General features: G+C 39.2%; 1 protein-coding gene and 2 non-coding genes across 5 annotated transcripts in view; all 3 read left to right on the forward strand.

Annotated features, from left to right (window-relative positions):
- The window catches only part of NOP58 (NOP58 ribonucleoprotein), a 30,984-nt gene that overhangs the window by 4,843 nt on the left and 14,723 nt on the right, over window positions 1-11,418 (forward strand). Inside the window, exons 1-4 of one of the 3 annotated variants that reach the window (XM_032354459.1) lie at window positions 4,653-4,703; window positions 4,910-5,025; window positions 5,259-5,305; window positions 8,819-8,940. In XM_032354459.1, coding sequence (XP_032210350.1) covers window positions 5,290-5,305; window positions 8,819-8,940 — 138 coding nt within the window. In that variant the 5' untranslated portion in view covers window positions 4,653-4,703; window positions 4,910-5,025; window positions 5,259-5,289. Of the gene's footprint in view, window positions 1-2,543; window positions 2,621-4,650; window positions 4,704-4,909; window positions 5,026-5,258; window positions 5,306-8,818; window positions 8,941-11,418 lie in introns of those variants that run through there. The other 2 variants (XM_032354458.1, XM_032354460.1) reach the window with 2 other exon arrangements.
- LOC116598013 lies at window positions 3,371-3,459 on the forward strand. The gene has a single exon (XR_004288923.1). It is a non-coding gene; the product is annotated as a small nucleolar RNA SNORD70 (small nucleolar RNA).
- Window positions 4,804-4,890, forward strand: LOC116598014. Its single transcript, XR_004288924.1, has one exon. It is a non-coding gene; the product is annotated as a small nucleolar RNA SNORD70 (small nucleolar RNA).

An 11,418-nucleotide genomic window follows, 5' to 3' on the forward strand; every position in this document is an offset into this window, starting at 1 on the left:
GACTGAAATATGGACTTTACATACAAATGTTTTCAGATTTCTTTGTGTGAAAATGAATGACTAAAATTTGAGGCATATTTTTCAGGAAATGTAGAAGTTATTTCTAATTATATTTTGTTCAGACTGTCTCTTTTGGTAATTTCTCTTAGGTATGTTGTAGCACAATTGGGAGTGCCAAGGTTTTATTTGCCATAACAGTGTCTTTGGAGACCTTTGAGTAGTCATGAATGTTTCCATTACATTTCCTTTGTTACTTTAAGAATGCTGATAATATCTGTTGAATATGCCAATAGTTACCCAAATGTTATCTACAAATATACTTGTTTTTCAACTAGGAAAAAATGTAAATTTTATTCATGAGTCATATCCCCTGTTTGGTACATATCCTCTCAACAGTTCCTGAACTTTGGATATGGTTAGTGGATTCTCTGAATAAACTATTTCCAAAAATCAGTACTGTTCTGTGAACTTCCTTTATCAGAAAATAACTGAGTTAATGTTTCGGCACATTCATGAGGAATGTCTTTGGATTCTAAAGTTCTCATGATAGGCAAAATAGAACTGTTAGTGGCTTGTAACTTTTAGTATGTGTGAAGATTTTTAGTAAACTCTGTGCAAAACATGGGGCTCTGAGTTCAGAAGTTGCATACTCTGTGGACTGAGCTAGCCAGGTGCCCCAGCTTGTAATTTTTTTTTTTAAGATTTTATTTATTTATGACAGAGTGATAGGGAGAGGGAACACAAGCACAGGGAAGCTGGAGAGGGAGAAGCAGGCTCCCCGCTGAGCAGGGAGCCCAATACCGGGCTAAAATCGATTTGACTAACTTCTCAAGTTCTGTAAATACATCAATTCAGCTGTGTGTGATTGAATTAACCAAGACAACAGATCCTTAAAATCCTCCAGGCACACTTGCCTGACAGAAATTAAGTGCAACTTGTAGTGTTGTATTCATGCTTTATCACAAAAATACGTAGTAGACTATAACTGGGCAGTAAATCCTACTGTGTAAATATTCTGTGATAATACAGATTTGGTGAAATGTCTATCAGTATAGGTTTTAATTTTATCAGCTGGAATTTCCCCCCTAAGAAGATATGCATAATATCTACTTGCATCTTATTTCACCAAATTGTTTTTTAAAGATTTTATTTATTTATTTGACAGAGAGATCACAAGTAGGCAGCGAGGCAGGCAGTGATCAAAAGTAGACAGAGAGGCAGTTGGGGGGTGGGGGTGCAGGCTCCCCGGCGAGCAGAGAGCCTGATGCGGGGCTTGATCCCAGGACCCGAGATCATGACCTGAGCTGAAGGCAAAGGCTTAACCCACTGAGCCACTCCAGTGCCCCATTTCACCCAATTTAATATGCTCTTATTTTGCACTGCTAATTAAACTTACTCTCATCAATTAGAAGGCATCCCAATTTTAAGAATGTCAAATATGGGGAAGTACATTTTAGAATTGATTCTATCCTGTGTAATACTTAGGCAGTTTACTTACTACATTGGGTATTGATTGGAGTATAGGGAAATAAGTATAATTAATTCTTGATTTAAGTGAAATTAATAGATTCTTTTGAAAGCAGTTTGGTAGCATCTGTCAGATGTAAAGTAATGCATTTCCTATGTGATTAATTAACTCCACTTCCAGTAAAATCTGTCTTATAGAAGTACAACATATATACATACAAAACTGTTTTCAGAAGGAGAATACGGAAAATTTAGAAAAACCCTGAACATCTGTAAGGGCATAAGATGATGGTATATTCATACAGTGCAGTTCTAGGTTGTTAAAACCTAGAATGGTGTCCATGTTATGCTAAGTGGTATAGTATGATTTCTAAAGGTATGTGTAAATAAAATGTTGACAGTCAAAAAGCCTTAAAGAATATATATATACCTAAAAGTTCATGACTTTTTTGTAAAGTGCCCCCTTTTTTATTTTTTTTAAGTTTTCTTACAACAGGATGTATCTTAAAATTGATGGTACCTTAGTTTTAGAGAGAACTCCATTAGCAGTAAATAAAACTTCTTCCTTATTCTAGAAAGCAGGCAAAAGAAGTCTTTTTTTTTTTTTTAATTAATTAATTAATTAATTAGAGAGAGAGAGAGAGAGAGAGAGAGAGATCACAAGTAGGCACAGAGGGAGGAGGAAGCAGGCTCCCGGCTGAGCAAATAGCCTGATGCAGGGCTCCATCCCAGGACCCTGGGATCATGACCTGAGCTGAAGGCAGAGGCTTTAACACACTGAGCCACCCAGGTGCCCCAAAAGAAGTCTTTTGATGTTCTGTGAATATGAGACCCTTTGTGAAGGGGTTAGTGGTTCCTTCAAAATAGGAAGTTTTCATCAAAGACCTCAGCTGAATTCCATTCGGTTACAGTATTAATTTGACCAAAATTTTATGGTGGGTAAGAAAACTTTCTTGTTACTTCAGTGAGAAAAATAGCTTCCACACTCATTTTACATATGCAGTTGCACTTGAAGTGTGTAGTTATGTATGCCTAAGGATCCCATTTGAATAAAATTATTTAAATATTTGTTACAGGTTTTGAATGAGAAGAAACTTCAAGAGGTTGATAGTTTGTGGAAAGAATTTGAAACTCCAGAGAAAGCAAATAAAATGTAAGTCATCTTGAAACTAAGAATTTAGCAGTTAACATTTTGTTGGTGTTTGTTAGTGGTGGTGGTGGTGGTTTTAAGATTTTTATTTATTTAGAGAGAGAGAGCCTGTGAGTGGGGGGGGGTAGGAGCAAAGGGAGAAGGGCAAGCAGACTCTGAGCATAGAACCTGGCGTGGGGCCTGATCCCACAACCCTGAGATCATGACTTGAATGGAAATCAAGAGCCAGATACTTAACTGTCTGAGCCACCCGGGTACCCCTGTTGTTTTAATCTCTATACCCAGTGTGGGACTGGAACCCATGACCCTGAGATCCAAAAGTCGCATGCTCTACTGGCTAGGGGCCCCAAGTGGTGAGATCATTGAATAGTAATGTATCTGTAGATCTCTTACTGACTTGGAGAGAGGTCAGTGGTGTACTGAGGAAACCATGCTTCAGAATGATTGTATCAGGGGATCCCATTTTTGCAGGATTCTTGTTTATCTCTATATGCTCTTATGCAAGCATAGAGAGAGATGAAGTGCTACTTCAGAAAGGTGAAGTGAGGCAGAATAAGATGAAATTACTGCTTTTCCTAAAATCTTTGTATTATTGTTAAGTGTGTATTTAAGGGACCCCCCCCCCCCCCGCCCGGGGTTTTTGTTCATGGCAGGTAAGAAAATCTTCCTTAAAACACCACTATTTTAGGTATTATAGAAGACTAGCTTTTCTTTTTCAAGAGCTGTATGCTTCATTTGGCTGAGTTAACCTGATTCATTGTTGTCAATGATGTATTCTTGTTGGAACTGAATATAAATGATCTAACTCAAATATTCGTCACTACCACTGAGACAACAATGAATTAATGAATTAATTGTATATTTCTGTTTCAATATAAAATGGTGTTACCTTGCATATACCTTGCATGGGGGGAAAGGTGGCTAAATAAGGGTAACAGGAATCAGATTTGATGATAAGCTATTTCTTTTCTTTTCTTTTTTAAAGATTTTATATATTTATTTGACACAGAGAGAGAGAGATCACAAGCAGGCAGAGAGGGGGCGGGGAAGCAGGCTCCTTGCCAAGCAGAGAGCAGACGTTGAGTCCCACGACCCTGAGATCAGTACCCAAGCTGAAGGCAGAGGCTTAGACCACTGAGCCCCCAGGCGCCCCAATGATAAGCTATTTCTTTTTTCTTTTTTTTAAAGATTTTATTTATTTATTTATTTGATAGACAGAGATCACAAGTAGGCAGAGAGGCAGGCAGAGAGAGAGGAGGAAGCAGGCTCCCCGCTGAGCAGAGAGCCCGATGTGGGGCTCGATCCCAGGACCCCGGGATCATGACCCGAGCTGAAGGCAGAGGCTTTAACCCACTGAGCCACCCAGGTGCCCCTGATAAGCTATTTCTTTTTTTTTTTTTTTTTTTTTAAGATTTTATTTATTTATTTGACAGAGAGAAACCACAAGTACACTGAGAGGCAGGCAGAGAGAGAGAGAAGGAAGCAGGCTCCCTGCCGAGCAGAGAGCCCGATGCGGGACTCGATCCCAGGACCCTGAGATCATGACCTGAGCCGAAGGCAGTGGCTTAACCCGCTGAGCCACCCAGGCGCCCCTGATAAGCTATTTCTTAACAGACTTTGTACTAGATGGACAAATCACTGTTGTTGAGATTCCTGACTTAGGAGGGACTCTTAATACCTTTTCTAAGGTCTCTTTTCTGTGTGATACAAGGATCTGTGTCCAGCTTTATAAGCAGCAGAGGTTATGTTGAAGCTTCAGCATCTTTCCTGTGGTTGGGATGTGGTATCAAACCTCTTTGCTGATCATTTTCCTTCAAAGTCTATAACCTCTGCAGCAGTCCAGACATTATTCACCTAACATTTAGAGATACTGGTTGTTTCAAGAATTTACCTAACTTTGCACCCTGATGCCTAGTGATGGGAAAGTTTATTTTGTTGGTACGTGTTTCGGAAACAATCCAAAACCTTTTTCCTAAATACGTGGCTTCTACCCAATCAATACGCCCTTGTAACTTTTCTTTTTTTCCTTCTAGAGTAAAGCTAAAACATTTTGAGAAATTTCAGGATACAGCAGAAGCATTAGCAGGTAAAGTGAAAGACTAGCTTTTTTTGGTTTTGTTTTCAATCTTGTCAGTTGATTATCCTTATCAAAAGATGATTTGCTTCAGTTGCCTGAGTTAACCTTATTCAATGTTGTCAATGATGCATTCTTTCTGGAATTGAATTTAAGTGATATAACTCAAATTCGTCACTACCACTGAGACAACATTGAGTTAGCTTTTTTCACCATAGGGTTTGTTCCCCCCATGTGATGAGAGGTGAGAAGTGGTTAAATTGATCTCCCTGTGGAAACCAACAGCATAATGCTGAAGCACAATTCAGTAAAAGCTGTTCTGCAAGGGACCAAGGTAATGTAGTCAAGTACACAGCTCTCTGATAATTTTAATCCAGGGGTAAAGTTGAGAATAGCTAGGGTTCACAATTGAAGTAATAATAAAGCAGCTCTCTAAAAGTATGTTTTTAGTGCAGCCACGCACATTATTATTAAAAGCTTTAGGAAAACTAGTAGGCTTTTGTATGTATGGTTTGGTTTGGTTTTTAATGCAAAAACTACACCTAGGGGGAAAAAAACTACACCTAGGGTGAAGAGTTAATCCGAAGGGGACATAAGAATGGATGACTCTCAAGGTTTGTGTTTTTTTTTAACGTTAGGAAAAACAAGAAGACTGGATATATGGATTTTTCATTTGCTTAAGTTCCATATATCAAATCAGCCAACTGCTTGGCGGACCATAAGGAAGAATATGGCATATAATTAGGAATTTCACAGACCCAAATAATTTTGTTCATCAGCCCCAATAAAAGGGTATAATTCTCTTGTAAAAATTAGGAATGTAATTAAACATGCTGGAATATTAATGGGCTGCCCCCAACATTAGCAGTAGGGTAGCTGAAAGAAGACCCCAAAATGGGGCCAATTTTTTAATTTTTAAAAATAGTTCAAATAAATAAATAAAATATTAAAAAAATAAAAATAGTTTTAGGACTGCTTTATCGGTTAAGTCAATAATTAAAGCCTCATAGAACCATTAAAGCACAACTATGATAATTTTTGCCTGGAGGTTTTTTATTATTATTATTAATATTTTAAAATAATCTCTACATCCATCATGGGGCTTGAACTCATGGCCCCAAGATTGAGTCACATGCTCTTCCAACTGAGCCAGCCAAGCACCCCTGCCTTGGAGAATTTTTTAAAAGATCTATTTATCACAGCTCTAGAATTTTATGGGTAGAATTTGTTAAGACCCCAAGTGAGATTGTGTTTACTCTTCTCCTACTCTGGGGGGCATTATTCACAAAGAGTGATTTGAACTTCTGCTGGAGTTGTAAAGTGGAGGCATAAAGTGGTCCCAAGTGGCTTCTTTTGAATTCCTTTTTGCATATTATCTCTTTTATCTTTTTTGAGATATTTCTGACCTTATATATTAAATAGATAGATTAAATAAATAAATAAATAGGTATATTAAATAGTCCTTACTAAATAGACCAAATTCTCTCCAGACATGAAGCAGGTTTTTTGCTTTTAATAGGTAATGTATTGATCATGTACTTGTCAGGTTTTATACTCATGATTTCAAAATTGTTCCCTGTGGGGTAGATGTTAAACACTATTTATAGGAAAACTGAGGCTCAAGGGATATATCCTTTTCTTCCTGAGCTCTTGATATTCCTGAAAATAAGGTAAGGTAAATGGCCAAATGCCATGCTAGCTGAGGATTTGAAGTCAACTCCAGCCCTCCCCCCATCTACCTTCTGTGAAGGCAGAGACTGTGCTGTTACTCACCATCAAATTCCTGGAGTCTAGCACATAGATATTTTGGGTAAAAGAATGAAAGTAGTGAGCTCTGTCAGGAATCTGCCTTTTCCTATCTATTTTTACCAGAAACTCCAATATCACCGTATTAAGAGAGCAGTCTTTCCTGGGAATTACCTTCCTGCTCCCTGTTACAAAGAAATTTTGATCTAACAGATCCCAGACTGAGTGATTATAGATATTATAGTATGCATTTAAAAGCCCATACCCTAAGAAACAGTCTGATGGGTTGTGATATCAAGAATATCTGGCTCAGTCCATAAAGCATGAGACTTCTGGTTTCAGAGTCATGAGTTTAAGCCTCTTGTTGGATGTAGAGCGTACTTTAAAAAAAAAAAAAAATCTTTGGGGTGCCTGGCTGGCTCAGTTGGAAAAGCATGTGACTCTTGATCTCAGAGTCATGAGTTTGAGTGCCAGTTGGCTGTGGAGATTACTTTAATAAATAAACTATTAAAAGATGAAAATAAAAGGTTGATTTTTTTTTTTTAAGATTTTATTTATTTATTTATTTGACAGAGAGAGATCACAAGCAGATGGAGAGGCAGGCAGAGAGAGAGAGAGAGAGGGAAGCAGGCTCCCTGCCGAGCAGAGAGCCCGATGCAGGACTCGACCCCAGGACCCTGAGATCATGACCTGAGCCGAAGGCAGCGGCTTAACCCACTGAGCCACCCAGGCGCCCTAAAAGGTTGAATTTTTAAAAGGACTTTATTTTTAAAGATTTTATTTATTTATTTGACAGAGAGAGACGGTGAGAGAGGGAACATAAGCAAGGGGAACGTGAGAGGGAGAAGCAGGCTTCCCACCGAGCAGGGAGCCTGATGTGGGGCTCGATCCCAGGACCCCAGGATCATGTCCCAAGCTGAAGGCAGATACCCAGCAGCTGAGCCACCCACGCACCCCTTTCCTTAAAGAATTTAAAGCACCTGGGTGGTGCAGCTGGTAACTATACGATTCTTGGTTTTGGCTCAGGTTATGAGATGGAGCTGGCTGGCATCTGTGCAGAGTCTTCTTGCTTTCATATTCTCTTTAAATCTTCCAAAAAAAAAAAAAAATTTACATTGGTCGTAGAAGTTCAGATATACATTTGTATGGAGAACTTTATTTTCACAGTCTGAATTTTCAAGTTGCAAGTCTTCCAAATACTGCAGAAAATTTTGGTACTATCTCTCTCTCTGACAAATAATAAAATTAAAAAAAGAAAAAAAAATTTTGGTACCAGCCTACATTTGGATGAAGTGGAAGGATTACTAGGGGATGCCGAAAAGTGGCTAGTAAAGTACAAGACTCAGTTTCTTTCCCCTTTACCTTGTCACCATTTCTGGCATCTTTTACTAGAAAGTAGAAAGATAGAAACTCAGATAGAAAGGAGTCAGTGTTGTACAATATGGTATATCAAAGGTATAACCTAACAAAGTAGCTTGAGACTCTGCTTCTTAGAATGTGGCAACCTCTGTAAGAGCTGTGTTGTAGCTAGATGATTTTTGTCCTCACCATTCATCTTCCCAGATAACAGATGAAATGGACTTACAACTCAAATGGATGGAGGTGTGATCAGGAAGAAAGAGAAGGTACCTGGCTGATTAAGGATTAACTGCCTGGCCTTCGAAATTGGGGCTGACTTCTTCTTAGAAGGCATACGTAAATTCAGCCCAAACTGCGACAGATAGCAGAAGAGATGTTAACCCATGTGGGTCCGGAAGATTCTAAGTGTAGGCCTAAGGAAGGGTGAGAGTTAACAAAGTTGCAGATTTAGAACCTGCCAAAAATGAAAGCAGTCCCAAATGGAATAGCCTGCCTTTGAGTAGTGAGTTCTCCATCACTGGAGGTTTACAAGCAGAGGCCTGATGCTGTATCTGGATCTGGAATTAGCAAAGCCTCCACTCAGGCATGTTTATACTGCAGCAGGACCTTTCACAGGCTTGACGGATTTTAGTATATTTCCCAGAGCATCAGGCCAGTCTGTCTACAGTGACACTGGAGAGTGAATCTATTTGTCATTCCAAGATAGGTTGTTTCTAATATTTTATGATTCCAGTTCTGTCTGGATTCAAGAGTAGATTTCATGTGACATAAGGAATGCTGGATCTGCTTTTAACTTCTGGTTCTAGAGCTGAAATGAGTGGAAGGTCGGAAGAGACTGGGTTGTGTAACTCCTTCACTGTTTCCTACATTTATCATTTCATTTTAGAAGTAGTGTTAAATTCAGAGTTTTTGAAAGGAAATGCTTATTTTCCTTTATTCTTTAAGTTTAAATGAGATCTTGAAGTTCTTAACATTAAAAAAACTTGAGAGTTAACTCTTTTGTTTTTTCTTTTTCCCAAAAGCATTCACAGCTCTGATGGAGGGCAAAATCAATAAGCAGCTGAAGAAAGTTCTGAAGAAAATAGTAAAAGAAGCCCATGAACCCTTGGCTGTAGCTGATGCTAAACTAGGAGGGGTCATAAAGGTAAGTATGTTTTTTGTGCCTGCTAATCAGACCTCCCCATACAGCATAGTAACTACAAAGCGTAGCCTTTGAATTGAGTTGTTTGTTGTAAGTTCTCATACGTGATCTTTTTTTCCCCTGTGCTACAGAATAATTTATTTCCAATATGATTATCAGGACAAAATACATACAAGTAATGCCTGTTCATTGTAGAAAATAATTAATAACCCCAAGAAATAATAAAAATTAGCTTTAACCTTGCCACCCAGAGATCTGTTAACACTATGTATATCCTGCCATGTTTTTGTTTAGTCACGTTTCTGTTTCTGAAATTTCAACAGAAATGAGGACATGACATTTCTTTTTAGTGTATGTATTTTATTAGAAAACTTTCTCGCAGGGGGTAGAGTCTCTGGAGATGAAAGTGGAAAGACTGGAAAAGTGGGCTCCCAAGCATGAAAAGGCAAAACAGTTTGAAAGCTGGTTATGATAGTTTGATCTTCAGTGGTTATAGTAAATACTGTAGGGACAGTGAGCATACCTCTGATTTTTTAAGTAGGATTTATATTATGTTGTAGGTCTTTTTTTTTTTTTTTTTAAATAAAGATTTTATTCATTTATTTGACAGATCACAAGTAGGCAGAGAGGCAGGCAGAGAGGAAGAAGCAGGCTCCCCGCTGAGCTGAGAGCCTGAGATCATGACCTGAGCCAAAGGCAGAGGCTTTAACTCATTGAGCTACCCAGGCGCCCCTGTTGTAGGTCTTCTTAGATAGAAAAATGCTAAGGAGATTTGAGAGGCTGTTTTTTTTTTTTTTTTTTTTTTTTTTTTTTTTTTTTTTGTAGATTTTCTTTTTTTTTTTTAAGATTTTATTTATTTATTTGACAGAGAGAGATCACAAGTAGGCAGAGAGGCAGGCAGAGAGAGAGGAGGAAGCAGGCTCCCTGCTGAGCAGAGAGCCCGATGTGGGACTCGATCCCAGGACCCTGAGATCATGACCTGAGCCGAAGGCAGCGGCTTAACCCACTGAGCCACCCAGGTGCCCCGAGAGGCTGTTTTTTTAGGTCAGGGTTGTGAATTTAAGAAGTTCAGTTAATTTTTTTTTTTTTTTTTTTTTTTTAGTTCAGTTAAATTTTATTTCTAATTCTTTCTGGTGAGTAATGAAGTTTTCTGTGAGGGTGCAGTCTATCCCCATTCTTTGAACTGCCCATAAGCCTTAGTGTGTAATTTTTTTTTTAGGATTTTTTTAAAAAAATTATTTGACAGAGCGAGATGCGGCGAGAGAGGGAACACAAGCAGAGGGAATGAGTGGAGAGGGAGACTAAGTGCGGGGCTCAGTCCCAGGACCCTGGGATCATGACCTGAGCCAAAGGCAGACACTTGACGACAGCCACCCAGGTGCCCAGTTTGTAATTCTCTGTTAAAAAAAAAAAAAAAAAACATTAAATTTTAGGGACGGGGAGCCTGCTTCTTGTCCCTCTGCCTGCTCCTCCACCTGCTTCTGCTCTCTCTGTTACAAATAAATAATAAGGTGGTTTTTTTTTTTTTTGTTGTTGTTGTTGTTGTTGTTTTTTGTAAGATTTTTTATTTATGTGAGAGAGAGTGAGAGAGCATGAGCGGGGAAAACAGACTCCCCGGAGAGCTGGGAGCCTGGTGCGGGACTCGATCCTGGGAGTCCGGGATCATGACCTGAGTGGAAGGTAGTGTTAACCAACTGAGCCACTCAGGTGCCCCAAGATCTTTTTTTAATTTTTTTTTTAATATTTTTATTTATTTATTTGACAGACCACAAGTAGAGTCAGGCAGAGAGAGGGGGAAAGCAGGCTCCCCGCTGAGCAGGGAGCCTGATGCGGGGCTCGATCCCAAGACCCTGAGACCATTACCTGAGTTGAAGGCAGAGGCTTAACCCACTGAGCCACCCATGTGCCCCAAGATCTTTTTTTAAAAAAAGCATTAAATTTGGGGCACCTAGGTGGCTTAGTCATAAAGCATCTGCCTTTGGCATAGGTCATGATACCAGGGTCCTGGGATTGAAGCCCGCATCAGACTCCCTACTCTGCAGGAAGCCTACTTCTCCCTCTCTTACTCTTCCTGCTTGTGTTCCCTCTCTCACTGTTGCTCTCTCTGTCAAATAATAAAATCTTTTTTTAAAAGTACTAAATTTTAGCATAATAAATACAGGATGATAAATTGCTAAATGGTGGGATTATAGGTATCTTTAGTTTTTATTTTTTAAGATTTTATTTATTCATTTGACTGACAGAGATCACAAGTAGGCAGAGAGGCAGGCAGAAAGAGAGGAGGAAGCATGCTCCCTGCTGAGCAGGGAGCCCAGTGCAGGGCTTGATCCCGGGACCCTGGAATCATGGCCCGAGCCAAAGGCAGAGGTTTAACCCACTGAGCAACTCAGGTGCCCCAAATGAAATCTTAAAAAAATTCTGTGTATAACTTCAGACTCCCCCAGAAATTTACTACTGAAAGCCTATTGTTGACCAGAAGTC

This window comes from Mustela erminea, chromosome 8 (assembly GCF_009829155.1).
Source record: "Mustela erminea isolate mMusErm1 chromosome 8, mMusErm1.Pri, whole genome shotgun sequence".
Classification (NCBI taxonomy): Eukaryota; Metazoa; Chordata; class Mammalia; order Carnivora; family Mustelidae; genus Mustela; species Mustela erminea.